Below are 26,317 nucleotides of genomic sequence, written 5' to 3' on the forward strand. Positions count from 1 at the left end.
AATATGTCTAACCTACAAAGGAATATTTTGGCAACTGTGAAAAGAATAGAACAAAAGAATAGAGTCATAACTACTAGCACTTTTCATTATGTTTTCACTGTTGTATTCTCTAAACAAATTTGGTCTTTGTCTAGTCTCTAAGCTTCTGAGAGCTTATTACAACGATCAAACACTAGAAAGAGAATTAGTCATTGCTACCCGAGCATTAAAAATCTCGGAGAGGTGGCGCACTCACACTTCTTGCTCATTAAATGTTAAATAAAATATGCTACCAAGAAAGTCAGGCTGGCATGAGGTAGTAGTTTAATTCAGAAAATGTTCATGGTCAACTTTATGGCAAGACTCTCTGCAAATAATACTGTCAGAAATGGAAGTCTGTGGGCACTGAGTGCCAGATGCTTTAGCATAATAATTTTAAGCTTCTGTTGCATCACTGGAGGACTCTGACCTTGCACAATGTGCATCATATCAGTCTTAATTTCAATGCTAATGACAATCTGCAGTTTGAGATTACACTACTGCCGTTTTAAATTTTACGACATTTATATGGAAATTGCATTTCCCCTGCGGTTGACTGGCACCTGGTTCAGGGCAAAAAAAATTCCCAAAGTCAGATGGAGTAGGCTCCACTTACTTGTGACCCTAATGACAAATGGTATGGACAGACAGGTGGATGGACGGACAGGTGCATGGATGGATGGGCGGACAGATGGACGGATGGATGTATGGACAGATGGATGGACGGACGGATGAACAGATGGATGAATGCTTACTCACATGAAACAATGTATCGGACATTGCTTTCTACTTTACTTTGTGCAATGTTTTTTCTTTATCCTGTGGCAGGTGCATTGTGGGTTTGCAGATTACTGAGTGCACCACACTGTAGTAGCAGGTACAGTAAATAATTATGAGGTTTATCTATGACTCATTGCTGTTAAACAAAATGCAATTATTCACCCGAAAAACAAGCTGTTAAAACTGTTTCCTGAATAAACAAAAAGGGCAATGTGCTGCAGAGTTATCACTGCAGAAACAGAGACAGCAAAGGCTGAGCATACCATATGGTCCAAAGAATAGAAACTTACCGTATACAATGAGTAAGACAAATGGTGGTGCAAAGTCGTTAGGAAGTAGTCAAAGACATGCGAACAGAGAAAAAAAATAAACAAATACTAACCTTGAGAGAACCAGTTCGATCCCAGGAGAACTATTGTGTCTGACGAGTTGACTGTGGTGCTGATGCACCACCATAGGTCCCCTCCTCTCATTAAAGCTTATGAGGCAACTTTGGGGCATGTTTTATTGCAATGAGGCCCCAGGCTGGCACATTGCAGCCTTACGCTGGTTTAGAAACCTGTGCTGGAAATAAAAAAAATGCAGATTTGTATCATAGGGGAGAACACGGACGGGAGTAAGGGACTGCAGAATCAAAGAGCAAAGACAGGTGATGTCAGAATGAGTCATCAAAAAGATTTCAGTACATATCAAGTAAATGCTCTTATGAAAATGCTGTCACTAATCCTGTGACTATTGGGCTTAAATCAACAATTTGTATCAAGTCAAAAATATTGTCCTATTCCTTGAATTGATAGAAACCCTTAGGAGTGTGGAAAAATAGAATTCAAAACTCCATCTAGGTAAGTAGCTTTCATAAAATTTCCATAAAATGTCACAATCTGGCTTGGGAGTAGTATTCAGAGAGAGACTCACTTTTATTTGGTTCAAATGCTTTACCACCAAGATATTTTCATTTTCCTCAACAAAGCTGTCAAAGGAATCCAATTGTATGTGGCTCTTCCTTGGCCCACAGAGAGTATGAGGACATCGTTTCTGTCTGCTGAGAAGCAACTTTTATCAGCCGAAAGCCTTCATGAATGAATGACAGGCATTTTCCTTGCAAATCTCAAGTCAAATATGAACATACTTACAACCAGACCGTCTGCTGGCCCTCTTCGTGCTGATAGTTACTTTTATCAGGTTTGAAGGTCTTTTTATGAGAAAAACAAATCCAATGTCATGTTCAGACGTGAAGGAACCAGGCCATTTTAGCCAATCCGAAGGCTAGAGAAAGTCCAACGACATGGGAATAATTCATGCTGACTTGGAATTGTTATATGAGACTTATTTAAACTCAGAGCAACAAAATGTCATACTGTACTGTACTTGATTTAGAAGACACCATGACTCAGCTTGTACTGAAGAACTTAATCCAAGAACATTCTACGCAAGTTCTCGAAACTGAAGACATTTAACTCATGTTATAATCTGCCTTGTCGCCTCGTGGGTGCAGAGGTCTCAGCTTTGTCTAATTGCCACAAGGCAAAGCGTCAAAGCTCCATGTCTCTCACTGTTTTTCTCCACTGAGACTTCGAGCTGATAATGGAATTAATCTCAGTCCCAGGAGAAGGGAGCAAAGGAGGGAGCCAAAGTAAAAGCAAAGAGGAAGCAAACATGGAGCAACATTCATGGTGCAAGCAGAGAGAGAGAGAGAGAGAGAGAGAGAGAGAGAGAGAGAGAGAGAGAGAGAGAGAGAGAGAGAGAGAGAGAGAGGGCAGGATGGGTGGAGCAGATGTGAGAAGAAAAGAAAGATGAAGTATCAAGTGATAGCCGCTTGATGCCAAAAGCAAAGTCTGCAGACTCACTGTTTACTCCAAAGTGATGTATCATAAGGTGGGAAGTAACTTATGATACTTAATGTAACTCAAGTTCAAAACTCAGACCATAAAAACATGAGCACAAGAAATAGCTTCACTGACTTTAATGCTTGGAAAAATAAAGCCGTTTTTGGTGATGATAAAAGCAATGGCTGTTGCTTTATTGGCTAGTAATTTCTGCTAGTTAGCTATTTATATATGGGTTATTTTCAAGAAAGACTTTCCAATAAATATATAAAAAAAATGCAATATACTCTCTGATCACATGTTTTATAAAAAACACTAAACCCCCTTTTGGGGTGGGGGGGCTGTTTATTTCCCTTTTAAATGATGCCTCGTTTGTATGGTGAGTGGCACAATTGATTGTGTATGTGTGCACCCAAATGAAATGTGCCAAGCCTTCACTGCCCGTGCCAGACTGTGTATTCTACTGCTGTTATTGACTTGGGTTTTATGTTTGGATGCTCTATTAATCATTTGAAATGAATAAAAATATGAACTCTGTACACCTGCATATTGTAACGGTCTGTCATAGTATGTTGCAATAAAGGGGCGTTAGCTGTATAACCAGATGGAATTTTAATGTATTAAATATTTCTCCATTGCCAAGTTTGCTCTTTGTTTATTTTCACAAATAATATGTGATCAATAAGTGTGTCTAATCACCCTTTTTTCTTCTTTCATCTGCATCCTTCTTTCAATTTTCATCTACATCCTCCCTATATTTTCAACCCCCCTCCTCAGTCTGTTCTCAGTATTCAAGGGGAGTCTTTGCCATATTCGGCCTTTATGACAAACGCTCAGTCAACACGCTGACATCATTCTGTGGGGCCCTGCACATCAGCCTGGTGACACCCAGCTTCCCCACCGAAGGAGAGGCTCAGTTCACCCTGCAGCTGAGGCCATCCATCAGAGGGGCATTGCTTTCCCTTTTGGACCACTATGACTGGAGCCGATTTGTCTTCCTCTACGATACAGACAGAGGTATAAAGAGAAGCCAAAAACTCATAAATTGTGTACAAATACCATGGTGCCTCAAGACACGAGTTTAATTTGCTAACCGGCAATGCTCGGGACTCAAAACACTTGCATCACAAACAGCATTGCAGCATTGAAAATGGAAATGCTAATGATCCATTTGAGTCTAGCCTCAAGAATGTTTTTCCTTAATTTATTCCCACCACTTCTCATTTTGCCTGCGCTACACTTGCAATTCATTTCAGGTTTGATAAATCACAAAGTAATCTTTTGACATATACCCCTCCGAGAATACGTAAACACTCTGCTGCAATTTTGTCAGTTTGCCAGGTACATTCCTGGGAGCGTCCAATGAATAGATCAGGTTCCAAATCTGTTTGCATGAGCTATCGGGTTTTCACCTCTGTAAATGTGCAAAACTTGAGTCACTCAGGCTCACAGTGGTGACATAGCCATGATGTAACCATAGCATAATGCACATGGGGCAAAGCATTCTTTTTTTCTCTCAAAGAACTCTGGAGTGCTTCCAAAACACAGAGCGGAAATAAAGGTCAGACGTAATCCACTGTCCCATGGTATATGAGCCGTGTTGTGTGTGCGCTCATGTATGTGTGTGTTTTCCTCCCTTGGTCCAGGCTGTCTGGGTTTGTACCCTTGGTGATGAGAGATGAAAGTGAAGAGGGAGGCGGAACACAGGAGTCAGTCAAGTTGGCTAGGCAGCCAGAAAGAAGGGAAGCATGAAGGACAGGTGTGAGATGAGACGGGCAGGGGACAAACAAGTTGATTGGAAAGAGACGGCTATGCTAGTTGCAAGGAAGGATAGTAACAAATAGAAACTCAACTTAGCATCTATTGATATCCAGTGGTATGTAACAGGAGTGGGAGGAGACTGACATTTTTCTATAAAATTGTAAAATTAAATATTAACGTTTTAATATTATAACTCTTGTCCTGCATCTATCCATCCATCCATTTTCTCTACCGCTTGTCCCCACGGGGGTTGCAGGCGTGCCGGAGCCTATCGCAGCAGTCATCGGGCAGTAGGCAGGGGACATCCTGAACCTGTTGCCAGCTAATCTCAGGGCCTACAGAGACGAACAACCATCCGCACTCGCACTCACACCGAGGGGCTATTTGGAGTGCTCAATTGGCCTACCAAGCATGTTTTTGGGATGCGGGAGGAAACCGGAGTGCCCGGAGAAAACCCATGCGGGCACGGGGAGAACTCCATGAAAACTCCACATAGGGAGGGTCGTAGGTGAAATCGAACCGGCACCCTCCTAACTGTGAGGCGGACGTGCTGACCAGTGCGCTACCGAGCCGCCCTTTGTCCTGCATTGTTAACCGAAATATTAGAAACAGCTCTCAATAGGTTTATATTTACGTATATACAGTCTGTTGTGAACGGTGGTCACCAAGTGCCCACTTTACTGGACCAACTTCACACGCATTGTGCTGACTGAATTGCACCAAGAAACACTGCAAACTAGTATTGACTTTCAGTGTAATAGTGTTTGGCACATCATCATCTCCTGATATATTTGATGTGTTGGTCAAGAGAGGATTGTTGCGAGGGATGCTACGGTAAGTGCTTTCACCCTCCACCTTGAAAGACAAGACATTAGGGTATTGCTTCAGCAAATGAGATAGGCTGATGAGTCTGCTGGATTTTAATGCACACCTGCAAGCACTTTGCTGATATTGCCAATCTTCACTCACTGTGTAGTAATTGTGATGAAATCAAACATTTTCAGATGGGAATATTAAGCATTAACACTTTTTTGTAAAAATGGCAAAATATAATTGCTTCGCATTCAAGCAGGTTGATCATACTTCAATTTTCCTTTCTTCATTTTCTCACTTGTCTAGGTTATGCGATCCTGCAAGCAATCATGGAGAGAGCGGGGCAAAACGGCTGGCAGGTAAGCGGACGCACACATACACAGCTCTGGAAACGGCCCAAAATAAACACACATTTCATGCAGGGTGTATAAAAAGTGGTTTGCATGACTGCAATTTTGTTATCGGATTAAGTGTCTGTTGACTAATTTGTTTGCAATATTAATTCAGGTGAGTGCAATTTGTGTGGAGAGTTTCAACGAGGCTGGATATCGCCGACTTCTAGAAGACCTGGACCGACGTCAAGAGAGGAAGTTTGTCATTGACCTGGAGCCAGAGAGACTACAGAGCATGCTAGAACAGGTGCTGTCAACGTATTCCAATGTAATATTGATGTAAAATATAATAATAGAGTCCTTGGAAGGTGGTCTCCAACTTTTCTCTTATCATCCTCCTGACTGAGTTTACATCATCCACCCATGGCGGTAAGATTGGAGTTGCTTATAATCTCACTGTGCGCTCTTCGACCTGCCTTCGTACTACAGAAAATCAGTTTGTTCTTCCGCCATGTCAAGGACAATCAGAGAGGCGCCGCTTCAATTAGTAGCAAATTAAGTTTGCTGTGATCATACCCACAATGGCGAAAAATGCCATTTCTTAGTCCGCCACACTGCTCTCGTTTGTGTTTGCAAGGATAAATCTAACCTGACTTTACGCTTTATACCATGTCTTATGCTAGACTTGCGCTGGGCACAAAAACGGAGCCCAGAGTCTTCACTTAACTCAAGAAAATGTAAAAAGATATGACACAACTGAACCTAGACTAAAAGCCTTTAACACATATTAAAAAGTTTTACAACCTTGCCAACGCAGTAGACTCACCGGAACATGATTAATTACAGTCATTAATGGAAGAATGACATTTTTCCCATTTTGATGCTTCCATTGCTGTCTGCCAGCTGGTTGTCAGCTTCAGGCAATGTGTGGCAGCAACAGAACATTCATTTCCCGCATGAAATTAATGGAAAAATATGATCTTCAACAGCTCATGAGCATCACAGCTTCATTTGCAGGAAGCACTGTCAGCCCTTCCTCAACTGGTCTGGCCACTGAGTATGCACCAGTAGAGTTGGAACACATCATTAATGATTGACCTTTATTTAAAATGAGTTCAACTAGGATCATTTTTACCACTAATTTTTTCTGTTATATTTTTACTTTAGTCGTTATAATGCATGGGTGGTAGGCATGTCTTTTTCCTTGGCTTGTGAGAGTTAGTTAGGAATACCCAATACATTAGTGTGTCAATGTGTGTGTTCGAGTGTCACTTGACTAATGTTTCTTTGCAACGTCCCATTGATTCTGTCACCGACCATCACATTCGATCCACTGTTTGTACTCTTAACACACTTGAACAAGAGTGACCAAAATCTGACACAGAGCTTTGACGCGCCTTCACCATTAATGCAGATGTCAAGGATACATGTCGCACATGAGAAAGGTGTTGTAAGAAAATAAACACATGCAAATTTGCGTTCAAATGTTTGTCCCCATTGCAGCACACACACTCCACGTCGCAGACAGACAAACTGCTTTTTAATTGGACTCTGTAGTGTAGTAAGTGAACAGACAGACGGAGACACACACACACACACACAAACACACATTCGTGTTTACAACAGACACAAACTCATGTCACAATGGGCTCTACAGTGTCTGTGTTGGCTCGTGTCCCTGCTTGGAGACACACTTCTCTGTTTGTCAGGCCTTGCCAGCTACAGTCTGTGTGTGTTAGTTTGTGTGTGTGTGTGGCTGCTGATTTGTGAGGGTGGGAGGAAGAACTGTCTATTATTTATCGCATATAAATTATCCCTATCATAGTATAAATGCAATATTATAACATAACTTACAGAATTTTGAGCATAACATAACTCATTCAGCTTTACCCCTCTGCTAAGGATGATCCATCACACAGCCAGCAGTAGTGTTCAAGTAGAACCAATTTACAACAATCTTGTCAAATTTCTATGATGATTAAAATTAAAATTGGCAAACAGATTCTAATTTTTTTTTTTTTTTTTCCAGCACGTCATTTTTTTTCTCCACAGCTGACCCGTATGCATAATTCAACTGATTGGCTGTAGTGAGACTTTCCATCTCATTATAATTTGGACTCATCTACAGTTACGTGGGAAGTTGTTTGTGCTGTTACAATTGAAACAGTACTATCAATATCTCCAATATCAAACTTTTTTCATAATCTTTGCTTTCATTGAATACTTTTTTTTTAGTTTTCAAAGCTTGTAACAAATCCAACCTGTTTTGTTTACCTACATCTATATTTATGTTTAATAGTTTTTTTAAAAATGGGGATCCATAGCTAAAAACTTGAAATCATAGAGAAAACCCAAGAGCAGTTTTATATTCTGCACCCCAAAGTTAGTTGAAACTACTGTCAGACCTAACTCAACAAGAAAATGTGTTCCCTAGTGTAATCAGTAGCTTCAGAATTATCTGTTTCAAAACATGACCGTCCAACTAAAACAGTGTATTAATTTCAATATGTGTAATTGTGGTTATAATGACCAGTACTGCCTTGGCATACAGACTAAATTAGAGTTCATCCACTTTTCAGTACAAAAATGTGTGAGACAAAATTTGTGAGACAATTGTCATATAAACATGGCCTGAGATCAGGCAGGAGTGAGGTTACTCCATGAAGCTAGACAACATATTTTGGACAACATTTTTTAATGACTAATAATCCTGTAGTCTTTGTTCAGAGAACTGTATCCAGAGTGTATCTGAAGTTAAAAAAATCATAAATGAAACAGAAACAATGTTTAAGAAATTATTTTCTGAACCAATGTCATTTTGCCTGTCATTACCAAGCCAGCATTTCACCATTTTAATGTGTTGCACTTTGTCGATCCTTCTTCAGGCAGTCAGTGTGGGAAAACACGTAAAAGGTTACCACTACATCATAGCAAACCTGGTAAGTCTTCTTGAGTTATTTCCTGGTATTTTACTTGTATCATTTTTTGCAATTGCCCGATATGGGGGGGGGAATCCGGCTCATATGGCTCAACTGTGTTGTTATAAAGTCTTCCAATGTCAATATTGCTTCATAATATACTGTATTTTGTTGCTTGGTTCAACAAGTTACAGATGTAGATCAGACTTAGAACAGTCAATTTAGCAGTGCCCCATCTTTATTGTCTCGGTCATTTACGCCGGGGCCACAAAGAATAGGTTTGAAAGACGAGGTCAAGCAGGAAAAAGCTCTCGGCGCTTTTAGCAATTACTTTTCATCAGTCCAGGATCAAGCTCACACATTTCTACCTTGTGCGCTGCCTCGTTTCTAAATGAATTACTCTCCGTGACCATTCTACTACAGAGAGCTGCTCTGCAGGAAAGCTTATCAAGCAGCAGAAATGACACCATACTAATTAGGAATAAATAGTGTTGATAATCTGCGTGAGTACAATAAGTATGATTAGCTGGCACAGGATGTTGTATACTCCTGATAATAGGAAGTGGATCATAACAATGTTTTGTTTTTGTTATGGTGCTTCTTTCCAGGGATTTAAAGACATTTCTCTGGAAAGGTTCATGCACGGTGGTGCCAATGTGACTGGTTTCCAGCTAGTGGACTTCAGCAAGGCTATCGTCATTAAACTGATGCAGCGGTGGAACAAACTCGATCAGAGAGAATATCCTGGATCAGAGAGTCCACCCAAGGTAGGAGCCATTTCATAACCTACGAAGTAAAGATTGAACAACATTAAGTGATTACTAAGTCTAGATATTTCTATGTCCTGGAAAGTTTCATTCTAAAACAATTGACCAAAAATAAAAAGAGTAGAATCTATGTAAATATTAGTTGGGAAAACATCTACTCTAAGAAAGAAACATTTCATAGCCCTGTTTTGTAGTTCCTAACAGTACACACTCATCTGGAAAGATTGTACAAGATGTGAGTGTGGTCTGTGTTGAATTTTTGTTCATTCATCAATAAAATTTGTGAGGTTGCTGATGTTTGACCTGAGAGATGTTCGAAGCTTACAATAGCTCAAGATGCCTTTGTAAGATCAGGACTCAAAGGGAACTAATGGGTCGTATACAACTCTTGATTGCTCAATTGATACACGTACTTGCTGTCAAACACCGACGTTGCGTGAGGTTGCTTTTTCTTCACAACCCAGCTCCTTTAAAGGTTATCCCTCACAGTGTCTGTGTTAGTGCAAGTTATCCAAACATTGCAACTGTAAGAGCAATGAACTGGTTGAGCCAACACAGGAATCTATGTCTAAAAGGAGGTTTCACTGCAGATTTTATCACTTCCTTTTCACATGATCCCAGCTTTCTTTTCTTTGTTTTGGGATTGCACAGGCAGATCTCTTTCATGTAACAATATAGAGTATGTTTTCCACAATCTCACTCACCCCTCTGTGTACTCTCCAGAGAGTAGTGCTCATCTCTCGCTACTTTTTTTTTTCCAAGTGTCTTCTTTCCTTCTTTTTCCTGCTTTCATTGATCCATGAATTGAAGCACAGCCAGTTCTGTTTTTTATTTCCATATATTAAATGGAAACGTGCCCACTTATTTGCATTGTATATGTATAAAAAAGTAATGGTGATATTTGTCCTACTTTGTAGTTATTCAGAAATTGAACACACCCTCACACACATAAAATGCAAATGCTCCAATGAGATGCCACAGAATGTTTGACTTTAGTCCATACTCATGAATGATATTTATTATTGGCATGTCATTATTCACCTCAACCCTGGTGTTAATTGTCTCATCAGCATTCTCACTTTCAGCGGATGAATCCTTATTAGCCGCATTAATTTTCCTCTACAGTTTACACAACATTTAGTATCTTAATGAAGCCATCATGAATAGACACAGTCAATATGTAGAGATGCACAAAATAAACACAACTGCTGGCATTCTTTCCATTAGTCTGTGTCATCCACCAGACAATGGGGGGGGGGGAATCTTTATTTAATCTGGCCATCGCTTGGTCTAATTGAAAAATTGCATATTGTCGCCTTTTCGTGGCATCTACGGGTAAATTGTTACTTGGGCATCAGTAACTTGCAGACTTTCCTGTCCACCGTGAATAGAGTGGTTATTGTTAAAGTTAAAGTTAAAGTCCCAATGATTGTCACACACACAACTAGGTGCGGGGAAATTTGTGTCTGCATTTAACCCATCCCCGAAGGAAGCAGTGAGCAGCAGCGGTGCCGCGCCCGGGAATCATTTGGTGATCTAACCCCCCAATTCCAACCCTTAATGCTGAGTGCCAAGCAGGGAGGCTATGGGTCCCATTTTTATAGTCTTTGGTATGACCCGGCCAGGGTTTGAACGCACAACCTTCCAGTCTCAGGGCGGACACTCTACCACTAGTCCACTGAGCTGAGCTATTGTATCAAAATAGGCCAATTCAGGTAGAAATGCAAACATATTTTGTAGTCCAAATAAAACCATATTGCATTTTGCCTGAGCCACTAGGTGGGATGATGTTAAACAATACAATGCAAAATAATTACTTTCATCACCAGTAGTATTTTTAAAGGTACAAGGAAAATGTAGGTTCTAAATACAAACCTGATGTTGTGTGTTTACTCTGCCAACTAAAAGGGGAAATTAGATTCCTGCAAAAACTCTTGTACTCACTCTCTAAATCCTGATTTGTTATTTGTGTGAACAGCTTTCAAACGACAATTGAGTCATTAATCCATGGACTACATATTATAAAATACATGCCATAGTCCTATGAATGGAAAAATCCAGCACAGACAACAATTACAAACAGACCAGTCACCATGAAGGATGCAGAATGGGAAAGGAGTCCCTGTGCTCACTCAGCCTTGGGGCACTCAAGTAGTATTTTAGTTAAATAAACCGCCCTCTGAAATGCCCTATAATGGAAATTGCCAATTTTACATAGGGAGTAGATTTTGAGCTAACTGCTTTCAGCCATCAATCAAAATGTCCTTACGCAGTAATTCTGTGCTAGTATTCCCTGAAATAAGGTTTGATGTGCATTGGGATTTTCCTAAAATGTAATATATACCTGTGTGTGTGTTTGTGTGTGTGTGTGTGTGTGTGTGTGTGTGCGCGTGTGTGCGTGTGTGTGTGTGTGTGTGTATATATATGTATATGTGTATATGTATGTGTATATATATGTATATATGTGTATATATATATATACACATACATACATACATACATACATACATACATACATACATACATACATACATACATACATACATACATACATACATACATACATACATACATATATATAGTATATACCTACATACACACGCAGACACACACAGTAGCAACATCACACTGAGGAATGAAAAGATAACTTAGTTGTGTAGTCTCCTGCTGCACTCCTGACGGGATACAAATCAAGGCATGACAGCAAGGAGAAACATTCCTGTTTATAGGTGGGATACACTTCCGCTGACTTTGTCATTTCATTTCTCTCTATCCCCCGTCACCATGCTTCCAGTTGTTTCTGCTGTGAAGTGAAGCCCCCCTGCTGTGTGTTTGAGAGCTCCCACCTGAGTGGCTATGTGAGGCCTGGCATGTGTGCAGCAGCTGTATGAGTCCAATGATGTTCCCTGCTGTGGCGTGTGTTACTTTTAATGAATTTGTTTAAAAGAATAAATAAAAAAGAAAACCTGTCGAAACTAATAGTTTTGAAGTAGATCACATATTGAAGATATTTAAATTTTAATTATTTTTCAGTTTCAAATCGTGTTTCATTGCAAGTTAATCTACTTCACCCTGCACAGTCACACCTCACGTTTCACTATGAAGGAGTTGAACACTATGACAGGTTTAGGGTTTTGCAGTATAATATAATATAAACCCCTAGAGCAGTGGTTCTTAACCTGGGTTCGATCGAACCCTAGGGGTTCGGTGAGTCGGCTTCAGGGGTTCGGCAGAGCTGGTATGCTATTCCCCCCCCGCGGATGGCCGAACACACCTGAATGTCGTGTAAATTCGCGATAACGCATATCTGAACTGGTCTTACAAAGGCAACAGCAGAAGTCACACTGATTTGCTGGTATGTCATTACCACCCCCCCTAAAGAGGGGTTCGGTGAATGCGCATCTGAAACTGATGGGGTTCGGTACTAGCCCTCCCCCCCACCCCCCACCCCCAAAGAGGGGTTCGGTGAATGCGCATATGAAACTGATGGGGTTCGGTACCTCCAAAAACGTTAAGAACCACTGCCCTAGTGAGTCTATGTGGTAACAAAATGTCTGTCAATCAATGTTGAGTGCTATTGAGGGTCAAAATGTTTTTATTCAACTTTTCTTTTTTTTTCTGGCTGTTTGCACACACTGGTTACATGGTGTACGTATGTATTCCAATGCTTCAATGTGCACAACGGATTTGAATCCATGAATTCTCCTGTTTGTTTTCTCCTTCAATCTTCAGTATACTTCATCCTTAACCTATGATGGTGTGCTCGTAATGGCTGAAGCCTTTCGCACGCTTCGTCGTCAAAAAATTGACATAAGTCGACGGGGAAATGCTGGAGACTGCTTGGCCAATCCCGCTGCTCCCTGGAATCAAGGAATAGATATGGAACGAGCACTCAAACAGGTGCTTATTGAAGTGTGTGTGTGTGTGTGTGTGTGTGTGTGTGTGTGCGTGCGTGCGTGCGTGCGTGCGTGCGTGCGTGCGTGCGTGCGTGCGTGCGTGCGTGTGTGTGTGTGCGCGCGTGCATGCGTATATTGATTGAAAGCCGACTACTGGCTTTTCCTTGCTTATACTATTTATTCAGTTTTGTTTCAATAAGTCAATTCATTATATGAGCCATCCATACATACACTGACCTAAACATTCACCTAAGAGCCATTCAAACCTTTGAATTGACGTTTCGCTTTTTTTCCAGGTGCGCATTCAGGGCCTGACTGGCAATATCCAATTTGATCACTTTGGTCGGAGAATCAATTATACTATGGATGTGTTTGAACTGAAAAGCAACGGACCACGCAAGGTAGGTTTTATGTCGGGAATAAAATGATATATTTCTCTGAAAACACGGCCTGACAGTGTACAATGGCATGTAGTGTTGAAGGAAAGAGAAACAAAATAGCAAAGGCTGTCAGAAAGCTTGAGAAATATTTATGTATTTTCCAACTCAAGTCAAAATCCAAACGCTGGGATGCGAGAAACTCAAGATCACACTTATCAAAGGAGCCAACAAAAAAAATCAGGAAAAGAGAAAGGAAGGTTTTGTCTTCAAGTACTTGAGTATACTGTTACTGTCATTCATGAGCCTGAAATGTCCAAACCAACACTGGCAAATCAAAGTAAGGTCAAACATTTTGATTTTGACTGTTTTATGGCATTACGTCATTTGTCCTGAAAAAAAATCAGATTCTCAACTTTAATTGATTTTCCCCCACATACTTTGATAGAAACAAAAAGTAAATGTTGAAATTTTATTCAAAACTGAAAAAACGAAAGTGGTCTTTTAAATACAACCCTTACCCCCAATTGGCTAGCCCTGGGGCGGGCCAGCCTAACACAACTCAAGTGTGATTAGCCACTTGTGCAGTGATGAACAAGGGAGCGAGTCGCTGCAACAACTAATGTGAACTGCTCCACACATTGACCATCGACACTTCATTTGTACGTTGTGGTTTATATGCTTCAATTCAACACGCTGTCACAGTAATGTGCTTCAATCTGGCACGCTGCGCGGGGACAAGCTCACTCAGCATCAGGGCTCTTTGCCCTGATCGGTTATGAGGGCAATGGCTTCGTGGACAGCAGAAAACCTGTACAACTCCACTACACAATACAAGCAGTGAACTCAAATTCCATATAACAAAATCCCCGACAGGAATATAGTGAAGAAACACTCCTGCCGACGTTATCAGAGCTTCCTTGGATGTGTACATTTGGGAGCATCTCAACACAAGTAACCTTGGTGTACATAAAAGTCTGCCAAGACATAAGACATCAAACTGAATCCATTCATCATGATGAGCTAAGGCGCTTACGACTAATATTTTGTGACCGGAGAAAACACGTATTCCTACAATAAAGAAAACAAATAAAAGAGAATCTCATTTCACTTCCTTTGACAGTGTCGTGCGTTTTATTGAAAGATGTTGGCTCACACTCAATTTCAGCAGTTCCAGGGGGAAATTTGGGGCTGGACTCATTCTGTTGGTTGGCTTTTACTTTTGGTTCAATCTATTCTTATTCATTTTATTAGTGTTTGTCCCGTCTTTATTGTAATTGTCTTTTTGGTAGAATTAAGCTATAAAAGAGACTAATTGAATGATTTCTTGTTTGTCACTTCTCTTCCTCAATTGTTCGGGCCAGATTGGTTACTGGAATGACATCGACAAACTTGTCTTGGTCCAGAATGAAAATTCCTTGTCCAATGACAGCTCAGCGATGGAGAACCGGACTGTAATCGTGACAACGATCATGGTAATGTTCCAAATGACTACTTTAAGTTCTGCATAATTATGTTGCTATTTTTAAGGGGTGGGTAACGGTAGTATTTATATTACAGAACTGAACCAAATCCATTTCATATCGCTGATTCCCACCATGCAACATGCACAAATACTGTAAAAGCAATGGAAAATCTGCTAAATGGCTGGATTTACACTGCAAGTACCAAATTCCAATTTAGAGCCCATGTCCAATTTATACAAATCGGATACAACTGTATTTTCATCCACCGACCCGCTGCAATTATTTTTCTATGACAATAATCTGCATCTAATGTACTGGAACATGTCACTGTTGTTGACAGTCATAGCAATACACCATTTGTTTGTTAATGTGAATATTTCTGTTGTTTGAGAGTAGGTGTGGCATTGACATGCTGTACATCACTGGTGTCAAACTCAAGGCCAGATACGGCCCGCCACATCATTTTATGTGGCCCGCAAAGACAAATTGTGCATCAAATTCGTGTCAATACTAGAATTACAAATTGTCTTCACTTTTAATAATATCTTTTTTTTAAATATTTGACCAATTTTTACTCGTCTGATTTGAAAATGAGTTATTTGTCAGTTTGTTTTGTAGCTTTTACTGTATATAATATGAGGTGCTCATACATTTATTTGGGTCATAATGGCCCTCCGAAAGAAGCTATGTCTACAATGCGGCCCGCGAATAAAAGGAGTTTGACACCCCTGATGTACAGTGTACATCAACAAGCAGTCACTTGCGGAGCTCAGATTTCTTTTTTTTCTTTTTTTCAATTTAACAAACCTCCCAAATTCTTTTGAGAGTGCTGATAAACATTGACTATGTATCGCCTTTGAGGGATGGTGGACATTTTGGGAAAATAATTCCCTGAAAAATACCCAGAAATCGATCATCTAGCCTGGCTCCTGGGGGGAGAGGGTTAGAATTTTTCAGATGGGGGTGTCAGTGTCCTCCGTGGCTCCCCCTCTAGCTCCGCTAGAGCAAGCAGTGCATTTGGATCAGACTCACTTTGACATGGTAAACTGAGTCTGATTTGTCTGTTCCACTGCAGTCACAATGGAAGGTGTACTGTGTCAACATGTGTAAGTAGCCCGATTTCAATCTGAGAATATCCAAGTTCAATATTTTTTTCCTTCTTTATGCTGCCATGGTCTATCGCAATTGTGTCACTTGAACCATGTAGTGTAAATCCAGCCTAATAGTGGAAGACAAGAGTGAGTGTCCTGCAGCAAATTTGTATTCATGTCTCGGAAAACTTCGAACAAGTTTAAGCAGGCCCTCGGAGCGTGGCCACAAGGGAGTGACACTTGATTATACTAATGTCTCATTAATAGGCGAATCTAAAATTGACCTCGAATCACCATTCAGATGTGACCTCAGTCTGCTTTCTTCTAATGACTTTCACATGCCAGCCCATTGCCAATTAAATAATCATGGCACAGTGTCAATCCAAGACAAAGGAGGGCTGAGTGTGTTTGTGTAAGTGATTTGACATCATCCGTCTGTGGCCGATTTGTGGTCGGCCACCCCTTTTCCTCTAAATACGTATGTCACGTTCAATATGGCAGACAAATTGATCCAAGAGAAATAAACTCCAAAGTTTCATTCCAGCACTTAGGATCTATCTGCTGGTTGACAGATATTAGATATAGTCCCTAATAATTATACAAAAAGAATTGCCTTTACAGAGATAGCATTTGTGATCGACTTCAGAGATTTTTACTTTTGTGGATATAGTTACAGTAATATAGAACTGCACAGGATCATAATGAGAGGTGACCTTATTGAATGAATAATTTAGGGTCGAAAGCAGCACACACAGCTCTTGAAGTGTTTTCAAGTGTGTGTACATACAAAGTTGTCTGATGAGTGTGAACTTGTTTACATCAATCAAGTCATTTGTGGGGTGTGATCAAGTGGCAGTGCATTACTGTACACGTCTTTTCGATGTGTCTCCCCAAACACATCTGTCCTCTTCCTCTCCCCTGGCTCCATCTGCCCCACTGTTTCTCTCACCATGCCTCCTTCATATCTCTCTGGGGATGGATACCTCAGCAGACCTTGGCTAACGTTAGTTCAGCCACCTCCTCCTCTTTGCAGCCTCTGATGAAGAAGAAGCCTCTGCTGCGACACTGAAGAAACAGCAACTCACTGCAAGTCAACTGAGTTCCAACCTTTGGAGAATGACAAAGATTTTTGCCCATTGAATTTAACCATAAATAAATTCCTCAAGCCCTTCATTCAGCTTTTTCACCTGTAATTACTTATGTCAAATGCCTTCCTTAATGGTCATTCAGCACCATCAATGCAACACCGACACTGTTAACATGAAAAATTCAGTGAGATATGGGCCCATTTACACGCTTAGCTCGACCCTTCTATGTACTATGTAGATGATTCATGCATGCATGCCTTTAGGCCACTACAGAAAAAAAAATCGCAAGCACTATGAGTAGGAAGGAAAAATTGAACTGCACTTGTGATCAATTGTTAAGTCGTGTGGCGTTTCCCATTGTGCTTAGCATGCAGTTGTTGTTTGTATTACAAATACATTGTAATTTCTTGATGCTGTTTCCTACCCTTGGTTTTATGGCTAATAAAAAATGTGTTTGGGGTTGTGTGTGTTTAGAATAGTTGCCAACATCTGATTAAACAGTGAAATCACACTTTATTGTTCCACTGTATATTATCAAGCCAAACCGTTATACTACAATATGCAAATTTGACAGCCAACATTAGTCCCATAGCAACATAGTCATTGATGAGTTGATCCTAATAATGAGTTTTTGTACCAAAAGTTTCAATTCTCCCACCAACGGGTTACTGTGAAACAGTTAAGGTTAACATGTCCCTCTGGCAGTGAAACGCGGTTAACTTGACCAAGCGGCACGATGACTGCAGAACTAAACGTTGAAGTGTTTTGCTCTTTTTATGTCTCGATAGCTCAGAGACAATCATGCTGACTCACTTGGCCAATACATCAGTGAATGCATGATTATGTGCTGTAATTTAACTAATTGAGGAATGAATGGACTGATTATCCATCCGACAGACTGAAATAGGCTGTGACCGCTTGGCTCGGCCCTCTGGCTGTTGCAATGGATGGCTCAGGGCTGATTTAATGCCTCTGCCGTTGGTTATTCATTATGCGACATTTTAGCGTTTTGTAACGCTGAACTGATTGTTTGAATGAGTGGACTTTTCAATGTCCAGCTGTTTGCCCCATCGAGCAAACTGGCTCAAACGGCGAGTATTAACTGTCTCCGTGGCACGGATCGGGAACCTTTTATGCCTTATCAGCCCCAACCATTTGCTCCTACAAAGCTGTTTCAACCCGCCAACTTTTTTGTACTTCACAGCCATTTGGATCATTTGTTGTCACTCGTTTTGTTGCTCCTTCTAAATGGTGTACCTTTTCTCTCTTTATCTCTTTTTCACACATTCCCGTTTATTCAAATTCTCCACATTTCTACCTCCATTTGAACTAATCTGATGTTTCATTTTACCATATCTGGTGTTTCAGCCTGGATTTACATTACCAGGTTTAAGTGGGATCTTTCAAGTCAGATTTTTTTGCTTTCATATTTTAGGGTTAAGAAAAAAGATTCTCATGGAATCAGGTAACCTGAGATTAGAATCCGGTCTCTTTCAAATGTGCATCTTAATCATACAAGAATTAGATGTCTGCTAATGTAATTGCAGATATATCACAACACATGTATCACCAGATACAATGCATGTCCTGTCAATGTGGGCCTGATATCATTGAAATATGCAAAGTGATTATTGTCTGCCCAAACAACACACACATGTTGAGTAAAATAACACACCTAAGGTCAATCAAGCATAAACTCAAGCGTAATTAAATATGGCCTAATATGATACATGACATCTGCATGGATCATTAAATAAAGAAAACACATTTGGTACTAGCATGCCGACTAATAATGAGATTTTCTTCATTTAAACCTAACAATAAATAATAGCATCTGGTATTCAGTATTTGTATTATTAAATGTACTTATTGATAATTATTTTTAGTGTTGCTATTTTTTATTTTTATTTTTTTTAAATATTAACTTTATTATGAATAGTTTTGTGGACACATTTTGTGTGGCCGACTTCGTAGAATTATCTGAATTTGAATTTAAATTTAAACAGCCAACGCATTACTCTTTCTTGGTCATGTTCACGTGCTGATTTTGCACTTATTTGCCCCCATTTCCACATTTTGACATCCATTCCTTGCCCTGGTGCAGCACAAAAACGCATGATAACAAGTAGCAAACACACACAAATACACAGTCACACACGCATTACGCATTACTTTCACAGTGAGGCAAAGGTATCTGGAGCAAACTGATAAAAAAAACATTAAGGCGACTTTGAAATGAAAATGTTCCCGCTGTGCATGTTTGTGTTAGTGTGTGCATGCATGCGTTCATTGCTTTCATCATATTAGCTCCGAAGAGTGAGATGATTTTAACCACTTAACCTTCTAACATAATGAACTTGAGGATGAGGGCAATTTGAGAGTGATTAAGTTTTCCTCTTTAGAGTATGTAAAGTAATTGATTCAATCGGTGATAGGAACGTTTAAAATTATGGCAATCTCACAGAATGCTATGCAATTGACAGTAACTACATAGAAATATAAATTATTATTATTATTATTATATTTCAAACTATTCTTGTTCTACTGTTCTCTTTGTACCTACTGGATATAATTTCCCAATTTGCACAGGATCTTGTTTATTTAATAACATTGTTAAAACTTCCAAATGAAACAATTTAATTTGATGTGATGCTGGCAAATAATATTAATATCAAGCAAACAGCAAATGAGATTAAACTGTGAATGTCGACAATATGCTCATCCGGGTAATATTCCCAGTCTGTGAGCATCTTAGATTGCTGTGTTGAACTATTAGAAGACGCAAGTCTGGTGTTCATTAATTTTACGATTCATGTTGAGTCGATGGAATGAGCACCCAGGGACCTGCAAATGTTTCTTCTAATGTCATTGGAGGAGAATCATTTTTGTGAGTTTTGACAAAATGGGGCAATATATTCATGTGATGGTTATATTAAAGATGATTAAAGAGTAAAGTCTAATATCATAACTAAACTAAGGAAACGCTGTGGTTACCTTTGGAGCACACAACTTTTACAGTAATTCAAAGGCACTGTATAGAGACAAAATTGTGCACTGGAGGCAGCCTGAGGAAGGTCAGTGTGTCCGAAACATTGTGGGATTAAAGGATTTAAAGAGTGAGCGTGTGTACGGGAGTTTTTCCTTCTTTTAGTTATTCTACTCTCCTACGCGACCTGTTACTAAAGTAGTACAGAGTATTGGGACAAATCAATTTACAGGAAGTGATATAGATGAAAATATCATTACTCCCCTGGTAAAACTCTTCGCAAGATGTTGGAGTGTATCTGGGAGATTTTGAGCCAGAACAATATTTGAAAGGTCAGAGGTGATGTTGGAGCTGAGATCGTGCCTGTTCTGGTTAATCTGAAAGGTCAAGTTCTTCCAGACCAAAAAAACGTATGTTGTGTTTTGTCTCGCATTGCATGGCCATCATTGACAGCATCCATAATGTATTGCTGTGACCTGAAAACTACTTGTACCCGTCCACAGCACAAGATAGAAAGTGGTTACATATCAGTCCACCTCTGCATCCTTGATAATTCAATCACAAATCTGATAGTGGGTGTGTTTGTGCATGGCATGGTGAAAGAAGTCCGAAAATTTAAAAAAAAGAAAAAGAATTTACAGAATGCATGTTACTTATTGAGGTGTCTGTCTGCTTTCATTTCATTCTATTTTGCATTATATTCATTTTTACCACACTGGTTTTGGGGCAGGAACAGATTAACTGCATTTCCATTCATTTCAATGTGAAACATTACCTATATTTATGAACATTTCAGATTACAGATGGGTTCCTGGAACCGATTAAATTTGTAACTCGTAATTCCACTGCAAAATAAAAAATAATAACAATAAAAAAAACTATTATTCTTCTTTAGTAATCTGCATCTGATCATAATCATGGTAATACAATTACAATAAATTAAGTTGTTCACATTTTATTGTAGTGCGCATTAAAACATTGGGCAATGCTAAAATTTGTCATTTTCAACCAGATTGAAAAAGACTATTTGATCAATTAGAAGAGATTTATGTTAGATTAAAAGGAGCTCAACTGCATTTTAATAGGCTTGGTTCAATTGGATTATAAGATTAGCAGCCTCGGGCATTATACAATAATTCACCGATGTTGATAGATGTACGCATGTGTACGTACGTTTGTGAATACGTCGGTGTGTGATTTCGAATTCTTACAACGCACCCACCAAACCATTAGAGTCGCATTTTGCTTTCATCTTGCAAACTGCAAACCCAAAAAGTCGTTTTGCCTTTGACAACACGCCTTCAAAGCCACAGTGTTCTTGCCTCGCCTGTATTTCCCTTCAGTTGAACATCGGCAACTCTGAGGCAGGTGCACGCCCCAGTGGAGACACGTCAAGGCAGATAAAGATAAGACATAAGGCACAGCAAAGTCTGAATACTTCACATACAAAGCACCCAGATATATGTGGAAAGAACCCACGTAATCATTTATTCTCTCTTTTATCATAGAATCTGCACTTGAGTGGTGTTTCCTTGAAAGAAAAAAAATGTGTTCGCTCCTCTCGCTCACGTTTCTATTTGCCTTTTGAGCTCTCAAATGTCTCTCAAGTCGTTTTGGATGAAAAGTATGTTGCAGCAAAAAATCGGCGGTTGCCAAACTTTTAGATAACCACAATAGAATTTTATGTTGTGAAGATGGAACTGTAAAACTAACAGAAATATTATGATCTTTCTGTAGCACTTAAGCTGTCAATCAATGTATACTTAGTTTTGTTGCTGTAGATTGTTTATGCTGAAATAAATGTGATTTTACTCTTTATTGACATCTGTTTTTCCTTTTTCCTGTCTTTATATTTTTTTTTGTTTTATTTTTACATCACCAACTTCCAAACAGTGTCTTTCTCGCCTTATGCTGCTTTTGTAGGAGGGCCCCTATGTGATGCTGAAGAAGAACTGGGAGCTATATGAAGGCAATGACCAGTATGAGGGCTACTGTGTGGATCTGGCCTCAGAGATCGCCAAGCACATTGGAATCAAATACAAGATCTCCATTGTGCCCGATGGGAAATACGGAGCCAGAGATCCAGAGACAAAGATATGGAACGGGATGGTGGGCGAGCTTGTTTATGGGGTAAGGGCGGATGGATATTACATTAGAACAGTACCGTGCAAGTCTTGGGCTATCATTTGATTTATAGGTTTAGAAATGCTATTCTGATCATTAGGGCTGCAACTAACCATTAGATCAATAATTGATCAATCTGTTGATTAGGTTGTCGATTAATCAATGAATCAGATAAAAAAATAATAAATTGTAGTCTTTTATTCAAAAACAGGACATTATTTCAAATTATATCTATTATTATTTTCAATTTGTTACTAGTATATTGATTATTGATATTGATAGACATTACTCGGCATCAATGAGTACACGAGTAAATACTCGTTCGGGGATTAGTTGGAAACAAAGGATGAGGTGAATAGTACTTACTGCACTTCACTTGCACTTCAGAACGACTTGTAAGTCTACGTGTCACTCCCGTTTTCACACTACTCCATTGTTTGTATGATATCGCTAACTATTCTCAAGAAGGCTTTAAATTCTAAGAGCTGGGATCGAAGATCAAATGAGTTCCATATTGCCTCTCAAACCTAAGTTACGATATTTCACATTTTAATGCCACCTGAACTAAGATGATTGGGGTACCAAAATATGTGCAGTGTTTGTTTGGAGTCAGACGCCATATAATTTGTACATATGTTTGATGTTTTTGGTAGACCATTACAAAGATCCAATAACATATGCAAATTAGGCTACAAATTGTGTTTTTATGCAAATCTGTACACAAACAGTATCTTCTCAGGGTGCGCCAAGCACAGATGCTAAAAAAATAGGTAAAACTTCACATTCCATGCAGAACATACTGCTGTTTCAATTAGTAGCTTTTCCTGCCACCGTGACCCCACCTTGGGCTCTCACACTCTGCTAGTTTATATGCTTATCAGAAGCTTTGCATGCATCTTTCCTCCAGCCAAGCTTGGTCTTGAAGGGTTCAGTAATTCCTGAAGAATTTGGCATGGTGACCAATTATGCTGTCTGTCGACACCATGCACATTGTGAGTGAAGACAATGTCAGTCATCACTTTGAGAAAGTGTGGAAGCTGAGATTGTTGCACAGCAGCAACAGAAATAATTGGCCTGCACTATTCCTGATGGAAGGTGACACTGCGGAAACAGCACGCCGACTAATCGGGTTTGATTTGTTCCGAGTGCTCGGTGTACTCCCAGATGAGGCATTGAAAGGGAAACACATTTGAAAGCCTCTCTTCTCATCCACTTTTTGTTTTATCTTTTTGTCTTTGTGTCACAATTGTTTCTGCGTGTTCATGCTCTGTAACTTCCTCTAACTTCTGCACTAGGTTAGTCTGATCAATCTTAAACTCACTCCCTCTTTCTATCTCCACGCACTGATTCAGCTCCTCATTTTCTCCTGCCTCAAACTACACTAATCTAATTACTTGCCCATTCAATTGTCCTTGCTCTTCCCATGATCATCCTATTTTTACTATCTCTTTTTGCATAAATGGTGATGACAGATAAAGGCGCTTGTCTGGAAATCAATTGCCTTAAAATATAAAAGAAACCCTCTTTTCTATGCAGAAAGCAGAGATCGCAGTGGCCCCACTTACCATCACTTTGGTTAGAGAAGAGGTGATCGACTTCTCAAAGCCTTTCATGTCTCTGGGAATCTCCATCATGATTAAGAAGCCTCAGAAGTCCAAACCAGGTGTTTTCTCCTTCCTGGACCCGCTGGCCTATGAAATTTGGATGTGCATCGTGTTTGCTTACATCGGAGTCAGCGTAGTGCTGTTTTTGGTGAGTGCTGGGGAAGTCGTGTTTTCACTGACTGAATGGATGAAACTTAGACTATACTAGACACAAACTGCAGGAATTATATGAAACATTGTGGATGATTTTCACATATGCCAAGCAATATCATTTTTCAATCGTGAATAGAGGAATTAATTGCTCACACTACTCAGAAAAAGTTAGGAGTATTCGGCTTTAGGGAAGAATCGATGAGCCTAAAATGACCTTAAGTGAGCTTGATTTGATCTCTGAACTTTTCAATGCACATATCCACCTGTCTTTTACTGTTCCCTAACAAGAAGCTGAATGGCAAACTTCACAACAGAATGAATTAACTATTACATCGTTTGGTCCAATTATAATTGGCATTTGAATAGTCCTCTTCATTGTGCTGTTCAATTTTGATAATATGAGACCGGGAGAAAGTCGATGAGGATAAAACTAGCAAAACTATACTTTTATCGTACTGGCATGACTTTTGTAAGGTGTCAATCCCATTCTTATTTGAGTTTCCCTCTATTACCCTACTGACGCTTCCCTGTGTTGTCTCAGGTGAGTCGCTTCAGTCCTTATGAGTGGCATGCTGAGGAACCAGAGGAGGGCACCACAGAGCAGGGCCCCAATGACCAACCTCCAAATGAGTTTGGCATCTTCAACTCCCTCTGGTTTTCACTGGGAGCTTTCATGCAACAAGGCTGCGACATCTCACCGCGGTGAGTGTAGAAGATGTGCTTCGTGACGTATCTGTGTGTGCGTGCATGAGGGGGGGATACCCTTTGTGGTTCCTCCACAGAATACTCTGCTAAATATACTACATGTCTGTTTAAGGGAAAAGCCGCATCCGGATATTGTGATACAGACTGTTTACAATGCCCAACACTTTATTCACTTTAGTACTGACCTGGGTTGCTGCTCCGTGACATTGTGTGAAGATGTGAAAATATGCAGACGCCATAAATGTGAAATATGGAAGTATAAAAGGAAACATGGGCACACAGTCCCTCATCCTTGTCTATACGGGTGAGAAAGGGTGGGACATTTCACAGTTTGCTAGGTGTCCTTAAATATTTAATGAACAACCGAAGAGGCAGAGTCCAGCTGTATTTTTAGAATATTTATATGAATATGGCATTCCATTATTGATAACTTGAGAATGCAGTTTATTGAAATATTGATGGACGTCATCTCGAAGACCTTAAGAGAGCAAATCTGAGAAAAGATTGACCACAATGAGACTGTGCCCTACTAATCCTTCAACAAAATAAAAATTGGGTTGATTTTATAAGATGTGTTTTTACAACTATTAATTTTAGCTAGAATGTCCAAAACAATGTTCATGTCACTGGTAATTAATGTGACAGCATGTCGCACGCATGTTTTGTTTGGCACACTTTTCACAGCGCACGTCCTTGCTGACTCACCCGGACTTACCACTACCAATATATTTAATGTGTTCAGTATCAACAAAATATTATTCATTACCATGGTAACCCATGAATGCTTCTTCTAGTTGTCAGTGTTGGTACATGCATGTAGTCAGGAAAAAGGAGAGGCATCCTTAGGACAGAAGTAAATAAAAATCATTGAGTTCCTTTGTCGCATGCCTACATATGCGTGCATAAATTTTGGTGTTAATCGTTCATGGCTTTTGGATGAAGACTCAACAGCCCACTTTGCTGCCAACATCTTTGTTGTATTCACTAAAACTGGATCAACATTCCACACAGTCAAAAAAAGATTCTTAAGAACCAATTCTGTCACCTTTTTCTCTTGTTTGGATTTGTGCGTGGTATTTGTAGGAAGTATTTGGCATGTTAAAATGATAAGACAATGTTGAATATTCAGCTCTGGGTCTTCAACCTAGACACAGACTTTAACAGATGAAAATAAATATTTTTTTTGCCTCAAGACAACAAACTCCTTCTTCACTTAACATTAATAGCTGTTGTAAAACAAACCCTAAAAAATAAACTAAACCTGCAGGGCCTTCTGTCTTTGCAAACTTTTTCACCTTAAGAACTTTTTCCTTCTGTGCTGTGTTTTCACATCTGCTTTAACAACTACAGCAGCATTTGATGTAATGAACAAAACTTGTATCTGCCATGACCCTTCCAGCCTTCTCTTTTGCTCTCATCCTCACTTTTGTTCATTGTCTCTGATTCCTCGCTCACCAGCAGCTGTCTTCTCCCTCTCAATCCCACTTTGTGCAAATGACAAGTCCATTCCAACCACAATGCTAAAAAATACTCGTGCCATCCGCATGCATCAACATTCTCGCTCAAACGCGAAATGCGCCTGACAATGCAGAGTACACTTCACACACCACCC

General features: G+C 39.8%; 2 protein-coding genes across 18 annotated transcripts in view; one reads left to right on the forward strand and one right to left on the reverse strand.

Annotated features, from left to right (window-relative positions):
- Positions 1 to 2,487, reverse strand: part of pdgfd (platelet derived growth factor d) — an 86,162-nt gene extending 83,675 nt beyond the window's left edge. Inside the window, exons 1-4 of one of the 7 annotated variants that reach the window (XM_088382005.1) lie at positions 2,167 to 2,487; positions 1,932 to 2,064; positions 1,714 to 1,837; positions 1,181 to 1,362 (exon numbers count right to left, since the gene is read on the reverse strand). The gene's annotated coding sequence lies outside the window, so the exon portion shown is untranslated. Of the gene's footprint in view, positions 1 to 1,180; positions 1,363 to 1,713; positions 1,841 to 1,927 lie in introns of all 7 variants that reach the window. The other 6 variants (XM_088382002.1, XM_088382003.1, XM_088382006.1 and 3 more) reach the window with 6 other exon arrangements.
- gria4a (glutamate receptor, ionotropic, AMPA 4a) overlaps positions 1 to 26,317 on the forward strand; it is a 73,150-nt gene that overhangs the window by 22,067 nt on the left and 24,766 nt on the right. For all 11 annotated transcript variants that reach the window (XR_015859677.1, XM_088381989.1, XM_088381990.1 and 8 more), the window contains exons 3-13: positions 3,402 to 3,641; positions 5,505 to 5,557; positions 5,706 to 5,837; positions 8,416 to 8,469; positions 9,057 to 9,215; positions 12,948 to 13,115; positions 13,408 to 13,512; positions 14,853 to 14,963; positions 22,043 to 22,249; positions 23,780 to 23,995; positions 24,542 to 24,702. Coding sequence is in view for 10 of the 11 variants with exons in the window: in XM_088381989.1 (XP_088238115.1) it covers positions 3,402 to 3,641; positions 5,505 to 5,557; positions 5,706 to 5,837; positions 8,416 to 8,469; positions 9,057 to 9,215; positions 12,948 to 13,115; positions 13,408 to 13,512; positions 14,853 to 14,963; positions 22,043 to 22,249; positions 23,780 to 23,995; positions 24,542 to 24,702 (1,606 nt within the window). In the remaining variant the exon portion in view is untranslated. The remainder of the gene's footprint in view (positions 1 to 3,401; positions 3,642 to 5,504; positions 5,558 to 5,705; positions 5,838 to 8,415; positions 8,470 to 9,056; positions 9,216 to 12,947; positions 13,116 to 13,407; positions 13,513 to 14,852; positions 14,964 to 22,042; positions 22,250 to 23,779; positions 23,996 to 24,541; positions 24,703 to 26,317) is intronic.

Source organism: Syngnathus floridae, chromosome 7, assembly GCF_059516105.1.
Source record: "Syngnathus floridae isolate MCC-2025c chromosome 7, RoL_Sflo_1.0, whole genome shotgun sequence".
In the NCBI taxonomy this organism is placed as follows: domain Eukaryota; kingdom Metazoa; phylum Chordata; class Actinopteri; order Syngnathiformes; family Syngnathidae; genus Syngnathus; species Syngnathus floridae.